The sequence below is a fragment of the Penicillium coprophilum genome (genome assembly GCF_028826855.1).
Source record: "Penicillium coprophilum strain IBT 35676 chromosome Unknown utg000002l_segment0_segment0, whole genome shotgun sequence".
NCBI lineage: Eukaryota > Fungi > Ascomycota > Eurotiomycetes > Eurotiales > Aspergillaceae > Penicillium > Penicillium coprophilum.
The window spans coordinates 1,572,955-1,595,582 of NW_026622721.1; the positions used below are offsets into that span (position 1 = coordinate 1,572,955).

The window sequence follows — 22,628 nt, forward strand, 5'->3', positions numbered from 1 at the left end:
TCAGGTGAAGCTTTTGATCAAAAAAAAAACGAACATTCTAGTGACAATGTTCATGAGAGGAGGATTTGTGAGGGGAGGCGGAGAGCTGGATGAGGATTTTGGGTGCGAATACGTAGCTATTTTACCGGCGCTGCCCCTGTTCGAGCTATGTTCTCTTTATGCCATTTGAATGTCTTTCTATTATTATTATTTTCTACCTTTGTTGCCATTTTTTCTGACATGTCTGTTCTGATCAATCGAGAATTAGAAGAATAGAGGACTTGTCTGTTCACTGATCTGGTGGTCCTGTCCTTGAACCTTTCCTCTACGCTTTGTGGTGGTTTTAAACTCATGAGTCCAAATCCTACTCGTGTAATGTACTGCTCAACGGTCAAAGTAAGCCTACTATGTATAGGTATCTGGATGCCAATAAGGTCAAAGTGCCCTTTAAAATGAGTATTAGCGCTCCCCAAAGCCCACAACTCAACCCAACCTAACCCGCACATGGGCTGAGCTTTGGGCCTAGGGATCGGGCTCATTCATGGGTTTTGTGATGCATTGATGGTAGCGCTCCGTAAAGCCCACAAAGCCCACAAAGCCCAAAGCCCAAAGCCCAACCCGCCCCAACCCACTAATGGGCTGGGCTTTGGGCCCGGTCCTCTGGCCCAAAAAGTACCAAACAATGCAAATAATCTGGAAAACGTGACGTCTTTGAATACTCTACGTATAGACCCCGTTTCTCACCTTTATTTTGGGGTAATATTCAATTATTACAGTTTAGATATTGCAAGTAAAAACTTAACTATATTAATCACGTTAAAAAACGCGAGAAAACGCGCTATTTGGAAACGTTGTAAATTATAGAGGTTCATCAAGAACGTGGTGGTGCTCTCACAGACGCCGTATATCTAAAATATGTACCTGATTCTCAGGGATACACTAACATTTTTTCCACGTTTTTTGACTTCCGCGGGTTTGACTTTATTTAAATGTTGATAATATATTTATGTAGTAATTATAAAAGATCCTCCATATTTAATATTCTTGAAATTAGTGGAAGGGTCAGAATATAGTGATTACAAATTCTTAATTGAACCCATGAAATGGGCTTCGAAGGTTGAGCCTATAGCCCACTCACTGCTGGTTGGGCTACGGGCCTTGGGCCCGGGCCCATTTGTGGTCTTTTTGGAGGGCCAAGTAATGAAAATCATGGGCTAACGTGGATTCAATGTCTCTACAGTATATGAACAGGGCGTAAACAGCAAACTCAATAAGAAATCAATGATGATAAGAAAAGACATGATGTGATACAAGTGCAAGTTCTGTTCTCGGTGGTTTGTGGTATGCACTCATAATGAATGTAGGTGTAATTAGCTTGCTGTTTTTCCCTCTTGGTGGTAGAGCTGTCATTATCGGCGTAGGACAGGTTGCCAAAGAATGCACACCAGAGGTCAGGGCATCGACTTCAAATCGATTGCTAGGTTTCGGTATGCTCAAAAGCGGAAGATCGACGGATCCTCTGAGATATCCGTATACGCCTAAGCCAGGTCAGCGTGCTTAACAATATGGGAACGATGGTCAATTTTACCCAAGAATCGATTTGCGACCACCAGGCCGAAGTATCAGAACTGTCTGGGAAGCCAAAGTTGTCATATATTTTGAAAGAGTCGTCCGCATTGTGGGGACCAAAAATGTCGGTGGGCAGTGGGTCGAATGCCATGACCCCTGGCTTCGGGGGGACAGCAGGGACAGAAGTGACAGGGGCAGTATGGAAGCTAGGCGGAAGAAAGTTGTCCGCCTTGAGGCTCTTCAGGCTATCACCTGGCTCGACTTGCACTCCCGGTCGGAGATTACACACGACTTGTCTGTGGACCTCTAAACGCAACTGCTCCAGAATAATTCCATAGCGACGGCTAGGACTACTCTGTGAGGTGGCTTTGCTCAAGTGCTGTTGACAGGTCTCCGCGAGGCTGAAAAGATATTGCAGCTGAATGCTGTTGTCCACTTTCTTCCTCGAAGGATCGCCCGATGACGCTTGATGCTGTTTAACGATGTGGATATAAGCGACAGTGATGGCAGAGAAGCACACGTAATGGGTAAACCAGAAGCCATGGATAAGGGCCTTTTGGCTGGCAAGATCATTGATAATTGTCATGATTTCCTCGGCGGCCGTGATGCATTTGTTAACATAGGTGGCGATGCTCGACGGAGGGATATCTTTGATGTCGTCCAAGAGAAAGAAGCGCGTGGTATAGATGATTGCGTGAGAATAGGCGAGCTGATGAATCTGAGATCGCCAGCGATCCATCAATGGCGCCGCGGCCTCCTTCCAACGATCTAGCTCAAGGGTCAACAGGATAACTGCCTCAAATGGTGATCCTGAAGGTGGACTGAGCGTGTATAATTTACGCGAAGCCTCCCCGAGTATCCGTGAAAGCCTAGTCGAGGTTAGCTAAGGTGGTTCTTTCTCAGATCAAGGGTTTAAGTCAAGCACCGACCGGTTATGTAGTACAGATGCAATCATCATATCATCGGGTACGCCAGATCGCAAGTTCGGGTCATTAATCAACAAGTCTTGATCCGATACCTCGTCAGGAAGTTCTTGATCAAAATCTTCATCATGCAGCAACCTTGGCCGGCCGAACATCACGCTCAGGTACTTGTCTAATGTGTACGCGCTCCAAAAGATTCTCTTCCGAAGCTCTTGCTCCAGGTATGTGCCCTTGCCCTCCTGCACCATAGTGGAGGGCCATTTACGATGTATATTCAGAACGGTTAAGAATTGAACGGTCATTCCAAATGCGAACCAGCATTCACTGGCCCGGGACGACGCCAGTAGATAGAGACTTCGGTTTAGTCTCGCTTGTACTGTCTCGAGCTGTGGTGCACCCGACTCAATCGACGACATCAGCTTGGAGAGGGCAAACCAGCGTTCGCTTTACCCAAGTCATCAGCCAGTGAAATGATAAATAATTGGGTAAATATTAAACTTACCTCTGCTCATCATAATTCACACCGGACTCGGGAGCCCTCCTTTCATAAAGTGTACCAATAGCCAGAACGCTGTACACAATACAACACCGGCCCACCATCATATCTGTGGGTAGGTTTGTTGCGGAAAAGTTGCTCTGGTAGATCTGACGCAGCCATTGCTCGACATGGCCACGATGCAAGAACCGGTAGGTCACAACGGCATATTCAAAGTAAGTGGCAACCATCTCTAGTGCTCTCTCCAACGGAGGGAGGCTAAAATCAGTCGTGTAGAGGTTTGAATACGGCTTATCCCCAAACTTAGTGACAGGTGGGCTATCTGAGACATCGCCACTGAGCCCCTCTGAGATATTCGAGGCGGTGGACGGTATTTTCTCTTGGTTGAGGTTCTGACATACCCGGTTGATAAACGAGCTGCCTGAAGCTAGATCAAGGTAGCCTCCTTGGAAGTCCGCCGCCAAGAGATTGGCACTGGTGGGAGCAAAACTAGTAGCCTCAATCTGCGCAGGCTTTTGGATTGATGTTGGGAAGCTCACATCTTGTTTGAGAAACTGCTGCTCGTCTGGCAGATTATTGAGGGTCAGTTCAAGCGGTGGTGGCGGCGGCAGCGGCGGCGGACCAAGCCCCCTGGAGTAGGTGGTTTCGTATTCACACACCAACGACAGTCGTTGGCAACGCGCACAGGGACGAGTCCCGCTACAGCGAGTCTTTTTCTCTTTGCAGATGTCGCAGGCTCTGATTGTCTTCAGTCGCTGGGAGTTCTCCCGCTTGTCGGAACTGGATATCTTTCTTTTTCCTTTAGTGGGGACTTCTCCATCCTCTCCGTAGTTAGGATCCACCGGAGACGTTACTTGCGACAGGTTCAAGGGGGTGGATCGGTTCATCTGCGCTGATTGACTCGCCGTCATATGGAAATTGACACTCTTTTCCTTTTGAGTCACTGGTAGTCCGCGAGAATTTGAGCTTTTTTGGGTGGTTTTTTTTTCCAATGTGGGAGCTCGAGAGTAAGCATCGAGAACACGTTTGCTGTGCCTCATGCCATGAGAGCATGGGGCCGAGTAAAAATTGCACTATATTGCGCAGGTGAGATTGTGTACGTAACTCAAAATCAAAAGATCTTCGGAGAATCCCCCGTAAGGTAATTTCAGCAAGAGGTAGGTCTGAGCGTTGCCGAAGGAATTTTGTCCCGAGTGCATTGAGGATTTAACCAATCCAAGCTTTAGGGGGGAGTCCCTGATTCAGGTAGAATTCCACTTGGAAATAATATCGGGAAGTGTCGATCCCCAGCGGCTGGCTAGTATCATTTAGGAAGGCGGGAAATACGGAGTACTCCGTACAAACATGAATACCTACGGAGTACGGAGTACGGAGTAGTTCCTACCGCGATGTCAGTAGGGATTTCATTGGCACTCTCCTGGTCGAAAACACAGGCTCCTAGTCTACACACATATGAGAGTCCTTTCAGTCGGAATAAATGTTTCCACTTGTCTGCTCTCCCATGCCTTTCGAATCCATTTACTGAGAGTGAAATTGAACCCGGTACGATTGTTTGTCGTTTTCTTCTTTTTTTTTTTTCTCTTCGAATCTGCCACATACGTACCGAGGGCTTCGTATTCTGTGGGCTTTTCCATAACATCCCCACAAGTCTGTCTCTTACATCACCCGAGCCACACAGTGGAGTACATACGCACCTATAGATTCAATATGAGGGGTGTCACTGGCGCCAAAGTATGTTGTAGTCTCTGGATTGGGCGTACCATATCCAATTGCTGTATGACATTTTGTTGCAATTCCCTAAAAAGGAGAAATGGGATTAGCGGGGGGGGGGCTAATATATTAATCAACCCTGTCAATAATAGGTCTCGGCCATCTATTGCAGCCACGAACCCGTACATAAACGAGAGTCGCTTAGCGACTTGCAGATTACGATCTAAAGGTATTAATACCTAGATCCTTCCCCGATTTACATACCGTTACCAAAGATGTTATGAGAAAAACGATCGTGATTGGGGTTCCTGGCGGCTAGTCCCGCATCCCCCCGGGGCCTGTTTAGCGTTAAAGCAAAAATCACATCCATCAACTTGTCACTCAAGCCCTCATATGGATATGATGTCGTATATATATCAACTATTCTTTTATCACTCGGCCTGGGTCTAGAATGGAGTATGTATGTCTAACTTGGATCTGCTTTAGTCCTCAATTAGTGAGCTCAGCGATCCTGAAACCTTTTGTCAACCGCACTCGTTTCATAGCTCCTTGGCACTGGATGAGAATTTTTACCTCGAACTCGCACTAAACTCCCATTTGCCTGCCCATGAGGAATTGATATTAATCCTGCAGAACAATCGGCATAAGCACGGCTGAATGAACCCAAAATTGCATTCTCCACGCCCTGCGGTTGCACGTGCTAGCGGCTAGACTTTGCTGACGGAAAGCACCTATAGGAAAATTTCACTATCTGAATAGTAGTACATAGGTCAATTCTCTATTGGACCGGCCAACGGCTCATCTCTTGGCGTCTTTGAATTCGCTCATCTCACTTACGACGACGCCCGCTTATACAAGTTCCAAAGCGCGATGCCCGTTGTGCCCAATTTATGTGCACAATTGCCAAGGCTGTCGTGCTGACGTGCATGGCCAAAAATTATTTTCAGCCATTTTGTCAGAACATGCTGCGCACCAATCCAAATCGAGGCTGAATTCTTACAAGGATGCAAGCCTCCTATATCACTCCAGGGTCTAGGCGGATATTACGAGGTTCAACTACGGAGTAGAACACCTCCAGTGGAAAACTTTAATATACCCCTCCGCGGTATTTAACGTGTCCAGTGGCGAGATCATCCTTTGAAGGTGACGCAAGATCAACCGCCGCCACAGCAACAGCCAGCAACAGATTACACAGTCTCAAAGGAGTGCTCGCAGATTCCATGGCCTAGAAACGATGCACCCTGAGAAGAAGGTAGTCATAGCATGTTGTCCCGATACCACTTTGGGAGGCATATAAAGAAATCTGCGAAGTGCTCTGTGGGGTACCTGAAGTCATTCCTATGCCAGCCCGATATACGCTCTTTGTTGTCAGTTATGACGACATCAATCACTGACTACGTAGACCCAACACGTCAGATTACTACGCCGTTGTCGACGGGGAACATGGCAACGGATCGCGTGCTCTTGTGTGCTCAATGATAATTACCAAAGCGACATCTCCATTGTCGTGCTCTTGAACTAGTAGCTTTACGGACAGGGGCGCTTGATCTCTATTGTACATAAGCTCTCCCAACGTAGACACAAGCTTGAGTGTTATTTTCCGAGCAGATTACTTTGCCAACGAGCTCAGTCCCGCAAAATCGCTCTCTTATGCCCAGGTCCCGCCATCCATATACAAAAATTCCATTACCGTTCCGTTGCGCCGGCCAGGAAGAGTGACAAACAGCACGCTAATGTATTTGAATCCTGCATTTACGGAGAACTCCACCGAGACCGTGTGGTCAGACTAATGCGTTTCGGGGCAAAGAATAGTATGTACTTACTACCTTGAGCCAAGATATGCACCCGCAACGAGTTAATGCTGTGCGAAATGGGGGTCATGATTACCTTCCCGCATCCTAGATCCAGCTGTTGGTAAATTGAAAGAGTGCCGATCCCAATATTTTTTGGATAGCGATTGATAAACACCATAAATGCACAAATATACCCTCAATCCTGTATCATCATTGATCTAGTAATTGTCTGGGGGGATTTAGATAGTGCAATTGTCCGCATTCATGCCATGGTCTTGGGGAATACGCTAGCCTCTGGAAAGACGAATAGAGCTGCATGAGTTAAAGTGTGATGTTTGATTGCATCGGCTGGACATCGCCGCTTCAACACTCCAAATACACAAGATCTTCAACAAATCCCAATCAGCTCCACACAATCGGCTAGCGCAGGTAGACCATTACTTTTCGCATACACACTTGTGAAACTGACCATTGTCAACAAAGGATCACTTGGCTAGCTAAACTACATTGGTGCAGGACATAGTAAAGAAAAGACCGAATAATTACATTGTTTTAGCCCAGTAGCCAAGCTTATAGGAAGAATGATAGTCGAAGAATTTCCGGTTTCAGACGGTGATACTGTGAGCAAGAGTTGATGATATCATATACTCAGCTACTCGTCAGTCCACGAATATTTGTGAAGGGCATGGGTGATGTTGTCCATGCATATTGTTAAGAGCTTGAGGTGAGTGAATACGTGACAATTAGAGCTCCGCAAAGCCCACAAAGCTCAAAGCTCAATCCGACTCAGCCCACTGAGGGGTTGGATTCTGGGCCCTATATTCGGGCCCACTGGGCGTTGAATAGAGGCATATTGGGATCCAAAAAGCACCAAAAAATACAAATATTTCGAGACACGTGATTCACTTCATTGCCATATACAAGAGTAGACGGCCGCTTATGGCCTTATGGTGCCTTTCTTACAGGACTTTTTAGTAGTATTTATATACAACAAGTGAAAGACTAGAACATAGCGATTATAAGATGTTAGTTGAACCCCCTAGATTCGCTAAAATGGGGGGCTTATCGGCCCCCACGAATGGGATATGGGCTGTATTTTGCGCCTTCGACCCAGGCTCATTTGTGTGGGCTTTGGAGCGCTAGTGACAATCTACCGTGCATGAAAAGCCTCCAGCTCACGTCCAATCGAAGAATGAAGATAATCCCGACTCTGCAACAACTTCTGCCCATATAATATAGATCCAATATGCCGTATCGCAAAATATACCAATAAACAAGAAATGTGAGATCGTCCCCCGGACTGAAATTTACTCAGTGAGCCTGACTCTGAGCGCCCTCGTGAAAGCGGCGGCAGCTGAGATAGGAAAGCCCCACCCGGCAGAGGAAATATTTTACGTATAGCTACCTACTTATGAAGCGGTATAGCTATCAGGGTTCAAACCCCGTTTTGGGGGGGATTGAATGCCTGAATGCCTTATTTAAAAACGGCAGGGATATGAAATACTTGAATTACTATTACATATGCCTTGATAATCAAGATACCCAGGTGCCGCTGGTGTCGCCAGTTGAGAAGTGTCAAAAATGAGGCTTTTCATCGCCATACAAAGAGGGGTATCTCCATTTTTTTGGTCGGTTTCTACATATCAAAAACAAGGCTTTTCATCGTCATACAAGTGGACGTATCTCTATATTTTTAGCCAGTTTCTCTATATTAAAAATAAAGCTTTTGAGATCCTAAAAGCTTATTTCAAACATAAGAATTGTATCTCTAGGGACTATAGGCAGCTATACAGGCCCACACATGACTGCTCTCTACCATAGTAGTTAATCTACGGACCTATAGCTCTAACGAAAATATCGAGAAAGGTCTCGATAAGAGATATAAAAGAGTGGCTAAAGGAGGAGAGCTAGCTAAATACTATATCAAGTACTTATAAAATAAAAGAAAAGTGTAATCAATTCCTTCACAGCCATTACCAGAAAGTCGGCAAGATCAGCAACGACGACATGATGTATACCCTCAATGTCTTGGCCTTGGAGCCGAAGCGCTAGATTGAGCAGTACGAATGGAGGAAGCTAAACGAGATGGGGCTTTGTGCTTGTAAGTTGGTCCAACTGCAACGATTACTGCGCACTTCCCGGGTCTTGCGAGTGGTCGTCAATGAGGCTGTTTGGTCTCATAGTCGGGCATTTCGTACGAATGCCTTCCGTCGTACAAACCCGGATCCAGGGAGGGATTGCATTAGCTCAACGAACTCGCAACCTGGGTCGAAGAGTTCGAGTCGCAGCACATGGTTCCGAATACCAATTGTAACCTAGTCGCCGACCACACTACGGATCTGCTCAACTATACCCTGCCGAAGCTCTTGCATAACGCGGGCAAGAAATTTGTCACCGCCCTCCTGGACAAACGGCTCCGGAAAGCGATGATGTATCCCCGCGTCCTCGCTCCCTGCTGAAGAGCCATCTTCACCATCTTCACCATCCGCAAAAACATTATCAAACACTGCATGCCCCCGCGCCCGGCCTTTCTTCGCTACACCTTCAAGAAGACAAATACCAAAACCGGTCGGATCAATTTCACGCGCTTTGATGCTGAACCCTGGTATGTCGAGCCCACATTTCTGCTTCGCTGGGGTCCAGCGGCCTGGGAAGGGGTTCCAACCCGAGGGGTATGTGGCGAGGGATGTGGGACCTGAGCGATGGGTGGGCAAGGGCGAGGTGGAGTTTGAAGTGTCAATGGCGAAGTTGATCGCGGAAAGAAGGGTCGAGTGCCCTTTTGCGAAGCTGTGATGATTTTTTTTTGACACACGATGCTTCGCCATGAATAGGATTGGATGATTGAGCGAGCGAGGATGCAAGACACCCTGATAGGTCAGGGCTACGCTTGGGGCGAAACGCGAATTTCGACCGGAAACTGCATTCAAATCTATCTCACCTTTGCGATCCACATACAGGACAGTCTCTCTATAGCGGAGAGTCGAATCACGAAGCTATAGCAGTCATTTCTATAAGGATGGGACACGGACCCACTGTAAGTCACCTACTAATAACTTAAGGGCCCGTGTATACAATCGAGGAGATTACCGTAATTACAGGTTGCGGCACCGGGTGAACGACTGCGGAAATTTTTCGTGGCCCTACCAGATTTTGCAAATACTGTAAGAACCAGTACTGCTTTCGATAACTCGGAGCAGGCCATTCCCGAAGTGGTAAGACCGGGAGCCGGAACACACCAGTCATCAGCGCCGCAAAGGTCAGGCCACAGACAGGCCGATAGCCAGCCGAGCCCTATATAGTACTCTGCCCTAGATCCTTTCTCTTCTTACCCCTTCACAAAATAGTCTTCTCCTTCTCTTACTTAGCCTCTGCTTCTTCTCTCTTATTTAAGATCTACTAGGGACCACAATGTCTATCTCTCCTCCGCTTTTTGTGGAATTTGTTATATATTAACCCTTTTGGTCCTAGGAATTCTACCATACTCCCCCCAGGTACCTATTGGAGCCAATATCAGGATATCACTCAATCCAATACCCACCTGAGTGTAGTGGAGAGATTGTGGGTCGCATGGTATACGTGGATGCAGAATGATGTCCTAGCTACCGGCATTATGTCCTTCGTTATCCACGAGCTATTCTACTTCGGCCGCTGTCTTCCGTGGATCTTCATCGATAGCTTAGGTTTCTTCAACAGATATAAGATTCAAAGTGCAAGTCGCAAGCCTAACACCTGGCACTAGCCGAAATCAACCCAATTCCAGGCGCCATCGAAACTAATATTCTGCTCTAGAGCAAAGTCCCTTCATTACGCGAGCAATGGAACTGCGCTAAGTTTGTGCTTCTGAGCCACTTCACCGTTGAACTTCCTCAAATCTGGTATGTTCCTACCCTCGACGGAGTGGTATTCTATCGGACGTTTGTCTCTCGGGCCTGATTTAGTAGTTAACGGCTCTTCTAGGTTTTTCCACCCAATGGCCCAGTTCTGCGGTCTATCAACTTCGATTCCTTTTCCATCTCCCTGGACTATGACATATCAGATTGCAATATTTTTCGTGATGGAGGACACTTGGCACTATTTTTTCCACCGAGCTCTTCATTGGGGTCCACTCTACAGGGCTATTCATAAAGTTCACCATCAGTATTCCGCACCATTTGGTTTGGCCGCCGAATATGCTTCCCCTATTGAAGTGATGATTCTCGGCTTCGGGACAGTCAGTTCCCCGATCCTCTGGTGTGCTTTCACCGGTAATCTACATATTCTCACTATGTATATCTGGATTGTGTTGCGCTTGTTCCAGGCTATCGATGCCCACAGTGGCTACGAATTTCCTTGGAGTCTTCACCATTTCTTACCTTTCTGGGCTGGTGCTGATCATCACGACCTCCACCATGAGAAATTCATTGGGAACTACTCAAGCAGCTTCCGCTGGTGGGACTACCTCCTTGACACTGAATACACCCCGGATGCCCTGAAGCGCCGAAGAGGGAAAAAGGTGAAGGCAAACAAGACACAATGATTTGAACGTTAGCAGTGACGGTCTGCCAATTCTATGCGTCCATTATTATTTGTCGCATTTGAAGGATGATACCTACCTACATAGTTGATCAGAGATAGGTCCAAAAAAATAAAACATACAACAGTGAGGATTCGCTGGTGGTCACCCACCCAACTACTAACTCACCGGCGTGTGGCTTATGTGCGGTCAGTAGTTCGGTAGGTGTCGCCCGGGTGAGAAATGGGTGAGCGCCGCTTTACGGTCGCGCGACCGGGGGTGACAAGGGTGAGTGCACTATAGACAGGGTGAGAATCGGGGTGAGAATCATCCGCGTCGCGCGACTGCCGTACTAACCCTCTTCTTGGCTAAGCTATAATGTAGATCATTAGACTATCTAGTTCCTCTTGAAACTCTAGGTGTCTTGGTATCTGTATATCGCCACTTCCTTCTCAATGCCCCGCTAATTATATTATATATCTGGAATTCCTCCTAATGATAAATATGCGGGGTCTTATTCCCTAATCATAAATAGGTTGGAGATTGAACGTCCTTTATAATGCCTATAGGTTTACTTAAAGATTATAGATTAATATAAGTAGCCTTAGTCTACCTTAACTTATCCAAATTGATTTTATAGCTCGCTACTTGAATTTATTTTTTAATTTTTTAATTTACTTTGTCTTTAAACAAAAATTGACAATATTTTGTACACCAATCAAAGAGCTAAATAGGAGGGTATTGTTAAGTCGGTGATTCAAATTAGGTTAAAAGTCATGTGATCGACACCTATAGGTTCTTCGAACATATTAAATACAATAGTATCCTAAAATATATAAGTCCAATTAATGGTGTTAAAATCTCTGTATTATAGTATCCGTTTTCCTAGTAATTTATATAGATAGCGGATTACTAATTCAAAATTACTATATAACCTATCCCTAGTATACCGGTCTATATACTCCGATAGAATATCGTCGCCTTTTCTATTAGGCAGCAAATTTGGCTAAGTTCGTTTCTTTGTAGCTAATATAGAGATTGGTTATATGATATAGCTCTATATTTACTACTTTCCTAGTGGATTCCTAAACTCTCCTGATTTCATGGTGCCGTTAAAATACTATTCTATCTCTAGAACTATTTCTCCGCTGTGCGGGAGGTCTAGCTATCCTTTATTAAAGGTACGTTCGGATTCTTATCTAGTATAATTCCGTTATTTATTAAAACTTATCTATCTAACTCTTAAAGATCGAGTGATCCCGAGTCTATTGATACGGTCGGTGTTGCCTTATCGGACTATATCACCTATACTATACGGCCACTGTTTTAGTCTAATTTGAAAATATTGGGTATAGGAGCTACTGGTTAAGTCTACAAAATTAACAAGGAGATAGTCCTTAAGAATTATTGTATTTTCGAAGAACCTAGGCGTAACGCTTCTGGTAGCGACCGGTACCACTATACCTTAGATACTATTTTTCACTCTAGTTTGTTGTAAGATAAATAGTTTGTTTTACGATTACTTTAATAGTGGCTATATCCTTATATTATTAAACCTATCGATACCGATTAAGCCGAGGGGATATATCTCCGTAGATATTAGCCGCTACCGGTAGGTAAAATATCCTTATAGTCTACTCGAATTCGATGGTATTACAATATCACTAATACTCTTTGCTACCTTTATAAGCTTAGAATAGCCTATAGAGATATACGAATTAATAATATACTCTTCGATAATCGAGGCTCTGCTATTCTTTGTGATTTTAGTGCCGCTAGCCCCTTTAGCCAATCAAACCTAGTCATCTAGGATCTCCCGCTTCTAGTTAATAGCCCTTTACTAATTCTATCGGAGGTAACTAATATATTTACAATAGGCTCGCTTATTTATTAATTTAAGTATAGAATCAAACCTAAGCTTTCTATTAATAGGGACGGTATACTGATTTTGCCTAGTATATATACCAATCATCTAGGTATTAATACGATTATTCGAAATATTTAGCTTAGACAATATAGTAGTACCTTAGAGATACTAGAGAACCTTTATACACTTAACGCTTATATCGACTAAGCGGTTTATAATACCTCAATACACCTAGAGCCTATTGCTTTACTAAGAGAGCGAATTAGAGTATAGAGAAAAAGATAAGAGAATAATATTGGTAAGAATCAACAATTATATAATATATATCTCTTTTAATAACTAATACGATCTTTAGGCTATATACTTGATAGTATACTTTTAGGAGATCAGTTATAAGTATTAGTAGATTGCTATAGTTTAGATAGAGATACCGAATTACGTTTTACTAGCTATAATATACCTATATATAGAAAATAATTGTAGGCTTACTCTCTATATAGAGAATGATATTTAGCGTGAATTCTTAAAGTACTTTTATAGCTAAGTAATTAATACTATATATAATCTTTTAGACTTAGGATAACTAGTTAATTAAAAGGTTTTATATACTTAAGCCTCTATTATATCCTTCCTTCTATTTGTGTTCGTTTTCTTCTATATTTATAAAACTAAATAGATCCAAGATATTTAACATAGGAATAACCTATATTCTGCCTCTTAAGGTTACTAGGAAATTATAGATAGGAGGGAAGTACAAAGACTATATTATATATAGAGCTAGATAAGTCTCCTACCCTAAATAACTTATTGACAAAGAGGCCTAGGGGTCTACGGTGCAATAGTACAATCTCGACGAGTTAGCGACTAATATTATTAGTATAATATCGAAAATAGAACCTAAATACTGGTTAAAAGAGAAACTTTCACTAGAGTGGTTTCTCGAAGAATATTTAAGTCAATAACGAAGCTTATAGCCTAAGTGTGTAGATACTTACCGCTATACACCTAGTGTCTATTAGAAGCTCCTCGGTAGCTAGGATATTTATCTCGACGGTTATAAGAGCTACCTATTTACACCTTAGGCTATAGCTCCGCGTGATTCTTAGGATAGGGATATGGTTCTTTTCTCGTTTCTCTATGTCCGTAAGCGAAGATAGTTATTGTAACCTAAATACTATATATACTGTTAACTATTTTTAAAGTTAGTAAATGTCTAGCAATAAATCGAGAGATACTAACAATCTAATAGAAAACTTCTTATAATATAGTGAAATTAATTGTTGTAAACGAAAGGGAATACCTCTAATTTATAACCAACAACCAAACGTGAAATTATAGAAGCGCTTGCGATTAGACTCGCTTATAGGGTTTAGCCGGCTATTTCTTACTATATTGATCGGGGCACTAATAATTTAGCGAATATAGTCTTTCTTATCTATCTAAATTTAAAATATCATGCTAGATTTTGTAAAAAGCTAGGTTAGGGGCTATAAGAAGTATACCACGTCGAATAGGTTTAAGCCTTAGTTGTAGGCCGTAATATTGAGTATAGTTCTAGGCTTATCGCGAAAAATAGAGTAAGGCTAACTCTATATTAATTTATACTTTATGAAGCTTAGAATTAAAAGACACCGACTAATTAGCTGTTTAGTCGGAAGCTATACACAAAGTAATATTAGTTCTAAAACTAATATCTAATCACTTAGCGCCTTATACTATCTATTATACTAAAGACACTTAGACCCCGCAAGGAAATATAGAAACTATTATTAATTAATCTCGAATCAAAATTTACTACCTTCTTAGGTTAGTATACTAGATATATTAAACTTAAGGGGTTTAGGAGTTCTATCATATAGTCTTTCACAAACTTTGTGATATAGGCTATAGGGTCTCGGATTTATCCCACTATCTAGGAGTTTATTAGGTTAAGATTTATTAGGGGCTATAGTAAAAATAGTTGTGGTGTCTCTTGTACCGATATTTTATTCTTTAGCTACTTATCTATCGCGTGTCGCGAGTATGTGGTAGATATAGGCTAGCTAATTATTCTATAACGGACCTATACTTAGTTATTAAACACTAAAGTGTAGGTCTAAAAGTGGGAAACTCGATTGTGGGCTAAGCCTTACCCATAATTCGTAATATCGACTATGGGTCTAGGCTTCTAGCAAAAACTTAAGAGTAAGCCTAACTCTAGACTAAACCGTTACTCTTTACTATATATTTCTATATTTTCGTTATAATAGATCTACTAGTAGCCCTAGAGATAATTCGCAATATATCTAATACTAGTCTTTAGTTATATATAGAACAGACTATTCTAACTTTCAGAAGAATCAGCGATTATCTTTATAATCTAAGCTCTAGTTTCCGAACAACTCCTAAAGACCTAGGAAGTGTACTATCTCCTCTATATTTACCTAGGAGATCCTAATATACAAAGCGGACAATACGTTAGGGGTAAGCCGTCGAGTTAGGTCCAATCTCTCCACAACGTTTTTAGGCGACTAGGTTTAAAGATTATCACTTATTTCCCGAGGAAAACTAGAGCGTACTATCTCCTCTATATTCACCCCGATTTTTACAATCTACTAGATCTACGACACTTGGTGATAAGACCGATCTATTATCTCCACAAACACCTTACGTTTGTGGCCTAGAAGTACCTTCCTAGGGTGCCTAGTCTATACTAGTAATAGAATTGTCTAGTGCCACGTCTAAGGAAGAAGTTCCTACTCGCCTAGATTATATCACTCCACTACTAAAGGGCGTCAAAAAATTAGTACCACAGATTTAGGGTCTTGTTTAAGAGAGTGACCTACTATCACGTAAGCGAAACTCTGATAAGGACCCTCGATTAGAGTATATAAGGCGTATCGAAGGAGATAAGGCACTTAGATCTAGGGCTAAGCTCTAGAGGGTTCTTACACTTAGGTCGATAGCTCTAGAGTTCACAAAACAGTAATAGGATAATAGTGTCTCTCTAACAAAACTCGACGCGCTTTACTAAGAGACTATTACTTCAGAGCCTTCTAAATCTTCTCGCGCTAATATCTTCAATATTAGCACTAAGGATCTCGTAGCGACTAAGGATCTTGTAGCCACTAAGGATTCCGTAGCCACTAGAGAACTTTATATAAGATCCTTAGTAGCTAGTCTTAAGTATATAGTCTTTAAGAAAATTATTACCACCCACTACCACGGCGAAGAGAATCTACCAAATATACCCACTACAATTTCCGCTATTATTAGCCTCTAGATTGATCAGTTTCGGAGATTTCGCTTCGATAAAATACAAGGCTTCGCGCAAAAACTTGGTTTAGACAACGAAATTATCAAGCTTCTAAGTTAGAAGATATATCTAATCGATATTATACGAGATCTAAGCCCTTAGTTCAATAAACTACAAAGTAATTATAATTATAAGTCGACGTCGTATAACAACTTCTTCTGGCCTATATTAATATTATTTTAAGTGATCTTCTAGAGTCCAGTTTTAGGGATAGAATCGAGTAGAGAAAAGTTCCTATAAACTAATCGCAATAGTGAGGCGAATGTGCCGACTATTATGAAGTTGTTTAAGCTTATATATAAATAGTAAACGAATAACCGCTATCTAAGCGAGTGTTGTTACCTCCTTTATCGAGGGATACAGCTAGGATTAACCTCACTAACACTATAGTAGTAAGTACCAATACCGAACTAGGTTTTAACGATACCTTAACAACACCGATCCACGCCGAGTTAGGTTTATCTAACTATCCTACCACCGAACTAATCAATTATATCTTGTCTTCTAACTTTTAAAATCTACTGTGTAATTACTCTTTATTTCAAGATTTTGACCCCTTATAAGATTATAATATTTTCTAGGATTTCGACCCTCTTTAGGATTAGGATATTCTCTAAGATCCAAACTTTCATATAGACACAGAAGAGATTCTCAAAAATTCCGAAAACCTATATATCTATTTCAAAGATACCATACAGACCGAGTATGGCCATACTGGGCAAGAAAGCGGAAGCTACGCGACTCTGTAAAGAGATAATACAATAATCTGTTTGTTATTGAGGCATATATCTTTACCTTAACCTATTTCTTAATATATAAATATTAATCTATGCCTTTTATTTCTATTTCTCACTATATAGCATACTAATTGTTCACTTTATATACAACAAAAATAATATTAATATCTTCACCAGAAAGTGTTAGTGTGTTATCGATATAGTAATAAGTATTAATTGGTAGCTAGCCGCTAGGCAAAAGGGTGGAAGTTCCGCTAATTAGGATAACTAATAGTCGTTTAGTTAGATCGGAAGGGGTTATATTCGCCCCTTTAAAGAAATATTGTATAGTGTAGAAGATCACCTATAAGGTAACCGATTAGCGACTCTTTATTTAACAACAAAATTAATATTCTCACGTTGATATCTTGATATTAAAGTTCCTCCCTTATCTCTTTCCGTAATAAGACTACTAATTCGGTGAAGCTCTTACCACTATATAGCTATCCTCTTATATCCTCCTTCAAGTGGTCTATCTTATCTTTCGCGATAAGTGCCCTTATAACATCGATAATTTTCTTCGAACTTTCAGGGATTAGTTTAAGTCGCATTTCGGAAAAGGTGGCCCTGTCTAGCCGACTAGGGTTGATATTTATATTTTATAAGAGTTAGGTAGACAAGTAGAGGGGTCGTGATCTATAGGCCTACCCGAAAGGTAAGACTATATCTCTATATAACTCAATCAGAGGACAGCCCCACTAAGTCTACACGTAACCTCACGTATATCGTGGCCGAAGTTACGTAGGGCTTAGCTTAGCGAAACGCACCGGCCCACTAGATAGAGTCCTACTTCATATAATTTAGAGATTAACTAAATAGATCTACCGATTTAAGATAATTCTAACCTTACACTATCTCTAATTGCCTATTTACTAATTCCTCTAAGAGCGCTTATTCTATCAAAGGATTATAAAAGATATAAACCCTTCGCCCTATGGTTTTAGAGTCGAATACTTTTAATATAAGCTCGTTTCCTCGCTAATTGCTATATAAAGGTATAGTATATAATAAAGTATAGCTGTTGAATTTCTATATACTAATATTATTTAGCCTATAATAGAATAAGCGATATAATTGTGGAAAACTAATAGATTATCTATAAATATATATTGAAATACCCTATAGAGAATCCTATACCTATTCTGACCTATAAAACAATAATAGATATATTATCGAAGCTCACTCTTAAGTGTCTAACTAGACGACGAATTCGTGATCGCCTTAAAACGAAATATCAGGTCCTATCAAGGGTGCTTAATATAAGAGCCTACTACGATTCTTTTATTCTAATCGAAGACAACGGCTACTATCGTCTCATTAATCGTATATAAAGCAATCTATATTAATCGCTTTATAGAGCTTACCTTAAGGGAGTGCTTAGCGAGGTAGAAAATTGATTAAACTATAGCAGCTATTAATAGATAACTTATGAATATATTATATATTTAGCTAGAGTTAGTACACAGAAATACTTTAGTGTTTCGCCTTTACAGAAATCTTATTCTTATTAATAGGAAGGAACCCTAGAAATCTATAAAGTATATAGTCACCGAAACTAATTGCCTATATATATTTCTTTTTCCTAAAGTCGCATAGATAATACCTTATCATGGAACCTATCGCTGAAAAATTATTATATCTTATAAGCCAATTCTATATATCGTTTCTAGCTTAATATAAATTCAATAAACTAAATATTTAGATAGTGGAATAAGAAACCCTTAGTTCTTGATTAAATATAGCGATATTACTACTTATATTGTCTCTATAGCGCTATATATATATAATAGACCTATCACTACTTGTCTACTGTCTAATATTCTATTAAAGAGTATAGGATATATACCTCCAAAATTTATTAAAGGTCTTATAGGGTTAAGTGTTACTAATATAGGGTTAGAAGGTATGGTTATGCTATATAGTCTTTTGATAATAGATATATTGCCCCCTAGCGAGATATATATGTTAGTTAACTGTATACTTTATTAGAATAATAGGGAGGACCTTTAACGTTATCTTATGAGCAATTTGGATATTAAGAAAAGTATATAGCTAGAGACTTAACTAGAAAGACTTTAGTTTATATATTATATTATAGAAGATATATTAAAGAGTCAATTTCCTATAAATCCTAACTATGAAAGATATTAATCGAATTTCTCTTTGATATAGGATCTATATAACTAGCTAGTGCGTCCTTTCTTTTTAGTTAGTTTATACTTACTCTGTGTGTATTCTACTATCGCCTATGGCTCTATAACGCTTAGGTATACAAATCCGCACGCCTTATTGTGATATTTATTGATATACTTATATAGAAAGATCATCTTACCTAAAATCTCTAAGCGTAGGGAATATATCTAAAACTCTATAGGTCTTATATATCTTATCTTGTTTTTTTTTGGAGGTTTCTAACCAAGATAAGCTAAGCTCAATAGATATAGGGTATTAAGCACAATATTTATCGATAGGAGTCCCGACTATATAGCAATATCTAACTTGTACGGTTAGCCAGAGAGTCATAAATTTGAGTAAGAGGGTTATTATATTAGTATATATAGACAATATTATTCCTTTAATATATATAGGTCTTCTTTTAAGCAGCTATCTACTATATAGTTAAGTCAATCACAAGGGTTGTAGTATACGTCGAAATATTCGCTTAATGATTCTAGGCTATATCTTTCGCCATAGATAATTGCCTAGCCATAATTCCTTTATAGGCTAAGGGATCTACCCCTCGACCCACTAGGTAAAACAGCGATTAAAAGCTAGGAGACTCTTAACAAGGCTATATTATTATTAGAGGAAATAGTACCTATACTTCGCGGCTCCCCTGATATAAAGGACGTTGATTAACTAGTACAGAAGTGAGTGATATATAATAAACCCTACTAGACTTATTACTAATATCTTATTATTTTAGCTATATCGAAGAACGATCTAGTCAAAAACGAGATAAAATTTTGATCTATACTAAGAGAGCCCAGGATATTAAATCTATATTAAATAGCCCTAAAGAGACAACAGAGGAGTTAGCTAAGTTTCGGTATAGGTCTCTTAGTATAAGCTTTTACGCGAATCGCTAAAGAAAATCAGGTTTTGGGCAAAAAATATATTTAAGCTCGAAACTATAGGACCGGATATAGTCTTACTCCTTTGAATAGGTAAGATTAATTAATACTAATAGAGTTATTTGTTTTAATAGAAAGCCGGTTACGATTCGACAGAAATTGTTCAAAATCCTCACTGACACTTATCAGAAATATAAGTATGGTGGCCAAGATAAGTTATTCACTTAAGTCCGGAAGGTCTATTTATAGTGGGTAAATCCAAGATATAGTAAGTATAATATATTTACTTTATGATTACTAATTATACTTCTAGGGTTTCTAAGGAATTAGTCGCCCGCTTTGTCAAGCTTTACTAGATATACCGTGAAGGATCGCGCCTAATGTCACCGACTTCGCGAGGAAGCTCCTCTAGATTAGGAAGGGTCTCCCGATCTTTTATATAACTATCGCCACTAATTCCCCGATAAGACTATTTTAGTTATAGTAGCTAGCTAGATAGTTATTAAAATATATATAGTCACTAGGTTACGTAGTTCGTTTATTCCAAGATTATATGGTAATCTTTTACACTTAATTAGGGATCTATATTTAGTGCCAACCCTTTCTCTACCTAGCAGTCTCAGCGACTACCCCCTAGATATAATTATAATATATATCGCTATTGTATATATTGTAATATACTTTTATAAAACCTATTATTTATCTATCTAATCTTCCACTACTATTAAGGGTGAGGGATCTATAATATCCTATTATAAATAAGCCCGGAAGGTTTCGATTTTCCTTATATAGGCACCAGCTATAGCTATTTTGTGGGTTCCTTAAGCCTAACGGCTAGTGTGAGGTAGAATACTATACAATCGAGTACCTAGATATAGAATATAAGATATATAGTACAATATGACTATGGTAAGATAATTTAGACTTTATAACCCCGAGCTTCTATATCTATTTTCATTACGATATATTCCTCCAAAAGTTGGTATTTATGATAGAGACCTAAGTTAGGATAATAACGTAGTAATAATCAATAGTCTTAAGGCATGTTTAATCCTCTGTTCCGGAAGATATAGACTATACTAGGATTAGCCGAGGCAGCGATCGGCGAAAGAAGGTCTACAGTAATACTAGCCAGTTATATGATTTACCTTTAGACGATAACTCTAATATACAGTATTCCTAAACAATATATATTAGATATAGAGACAATTGGTAGATAGGCCTTGTCTAGAAGCGATCTTGCTAGGTCTTACTGTCTGAAGTTAAGACCTAGACAAGGGTGCCCGCTTCACCTAAAGGTTAAACAAGGCGTAATCGGCCAGATAAGAGGTATAAAGCTATATTCCTCGCACACTATTTCTCCAATAATTATAGCCCTTAGTCTTACCCTATATCAATCATTAAGTATTTGTTTCCGCCTCCACTTCCCACCTAAGTCAATATAAGCTCTTTTATAAAGAATATATACAAGGCCTTTAGTAAGGGATATTCTAGAAGTATTATAGATTTTGCTAACTTAGCGTTACGAAGTTTTAATCCCCGATAAGTATTTAGACTATCCTATATACAAACTTATCGATTCTTCCGAGCTAGGCACTAAGGCTAATCCTATAGTAATTAGAGATAATCCTACTCCTTTAGGCTCGGCCTCTAATCCTATTATAATTTATACTAACGAGGATTAGGGCTATAATAACGCCGAGTAGCTTTGTTCTATTACCGACACTAAAGTTATAACTATATTAGAATACTAGGAGATATTGATCTATAAAAGCTTTCTAGCCCTAGTAGATAAGTGTAGTGGTATTAACTCTATATCTATTCTATCCCCTACTAGGTAGCTAGCCTATAAGTATCTAGAAGAGCCTCGAATCGTTAAGTAGGATTGTCTTCGCCTAGATAATAAGGCAGTCAATGATAGAGCGACTAAGGTGACAGATCACCCTATTACTCTCTATGGTCAGACTAGCTAAGTAGGTATATTATAGCCCTTAGCTCCTAAGATACTTTTCGTTAAACTTTACTATAAGTAGATCGAAATAAATACAAAGACACTAACCAACCTATTTCCGGTACGCCGGATAACTTCTCGATAACGGATCAATTTTAGGCGCAGAAAATACCATATAGCACCACAAAACGTATTACGAGTATACTAACTTCTAGCTCTTATAGTAAATGTAGACCTTTAGATACTAATAGCGTCCCCCTTAAACTAAGACGATCTAGACAATTGATTAAAAGGGCCAGACAGTTAGTAACTCGAAAGTGAACTTATCTTATATAGCTTGTTGCAATATATAGCGATACTTATCTCTAAATCGTTTTTATCCTTTTTACCAATTAAGCACTTCTACCTTTTATCTCTCTATAATTAGTTTGGTATAAGAGCCCACAAGCTATGCGTTAAGATCTGTACTAAACTATAGATAATCCGAGCCTCTATTAAAAATAATCAATATATAGTTATATAGGCTATTATAATTAAGGTATATAACACTATAAGTCTAAGGCGTAAAGACAGAGGCCGATCTAGATTATAGTGAAGTATTATATACTTTCAATACACCTATACTTATAGATATAACTATATAGAAAGGGCTCTACTATTTCTATATAGCGATAAGTTATCTCTGTACAATAGGAGAAGTGCT

The 22,628-nt window shown here is 40.1% G+C and overlaps 7 protein-coding genes across 7 annotated transcripts; 5 read left to right on the top strand and 2 right to left on the bottom strand.

Moving 5' to 3' along the window:
• Positions 1-1,472: 1,472 nt before the first annotated feature.
• On the bottom strand, positions 1,473-3,878 carry N7500_001982 (Zn(II)2Cys6 transcription factor; the record flags this gene model as incomplete). The annotated part of the gene is made up of 4 exons (XM_056673128.1): positions 1,473-1,517; positions 1,568-2,417; positions 2,478-2,915; positions 2,974-3,878. The coding sequence occupies 4 exons, from the start codon at positions 3,876-3,878 to the stop codon at positions 1,473-1,475; spliced, it is 2,238 nt and encodes a 745-aa protein (XP_056536647.1).
• A 4,677-nt stretch (positions 3,879-8,555) lies between these two features.
• N7500_001983 (uncharacterized protein) lies at positions 8,556-8,929 on the top strand (the record flags this gene model as incomplete). The annotated part of the gene is made up of 2 exons (XM_056673129.1): positions 8,556-8,745; positions 8,790-8,929. 2 exons carry the CDS (start codon positions 8,556-8,558, stop codon positions 8,927-8,929), a joined length of 330 nt encoding a protein of 109 aa, XP_056536648.1.
• Positions 8,930-8,980: 51 nt separating this feature from the next.
• On the top strand, positions 8,981-9,263 carry N7500_001984 (uncharacterized protein; the record flags this gene model as incomplete). The annotated part of the gene is given in 2 exon segments (XM_056673130.1): positions 8,981-9,075; positions 9,086-9,263. 2 exon segments carry the CDS (start codon positions 8,981-8,983, stop codon positions 9,261-9,263), a joined length of 273 nt encoding a protein of 90 aa, XP_056536649.1.
• A 223-nt stretch (positions 9,264-9,486) lies between these two features.
• On the top strand, positions 9,487-10,986 carry N7500_001985 (sterol desaturase family protein; the record flags this gene model as incomplete). Its single annotated transcript, XM_056673131.1, has 4 exons — positions 9,487-9,504; positions 9,569-9,682; positions 10,260-10,345; positions 10,428-10,986. The coding sequence occupies 4 exons, from the start codon at positions 9,487-9,489 to the stop codon at positions 10,984-10,986; spliced, it is 777 nt and encodes a 258-aa protein (XP_056536650.1).
• A 6,098-nt stretch (positions 10,987-17,084) lies between these two features.
• On the bottom strand, positions 17,085-17,479 carry N7500_001986 (uncharacterized protein; the record flags this gene model as incomplete). The annotated part of the gene is made up of 2 exons (XM_056673132.1): positions 17,407-17,479; positions 17,085-17,204 (listed from the first exon to the last, which is right to left on the bottom strand). Exons 1-2 carry the CDS (start codon positions 17,449-17,451, stop codon positions 17,085-17,087), a joined length of 165 nt encoding a protein of 54 aa, XP_056536651.1. The 5' UTR covers positions 17,452-17,479.
• Positions 17,480-19,623: 2,144 nt separating this feature from the next.
• On the top strand, positions 19,624-20,330 carry N7500_001987 (uncharacterized protein; the record flags this gene model as incomplete). Its single annotated transcript, XM_056673133.1, has 5 exons — positions 19,624-19,652; positions 19,827-19,949; positions 20,038-20,067; positions 20,109-20,189; positions 20,288-20,330. Coding segments are annotated over 5 exons (306 nt in total), but the record flags the coding sequence as incomplete, so codon positions are not given.
• Positions 20,331-20,874: 544 nt separating this feature from the next.
• N7500_001988 (uncharacterized protein) lies at positions 20,875-22,084 on the top strand (the record flags this gene model as incomplete). The annotated part of the gene is made up of 4 exons (XM_056673134.1): positions 20,875-20,883; positions 21,495-21,587; positions 21,858-21,933; positions 22,008-22,084. 4 exons carry the CDS (start codon positions 20,875-20,877, stop codon positions 22,082-22,084), a joined length of 255 nt encoding a protein of 84 aa, XP_056536653.1.
• Positions 22,085-22,628: the final 544 nt, after the last annotated feature.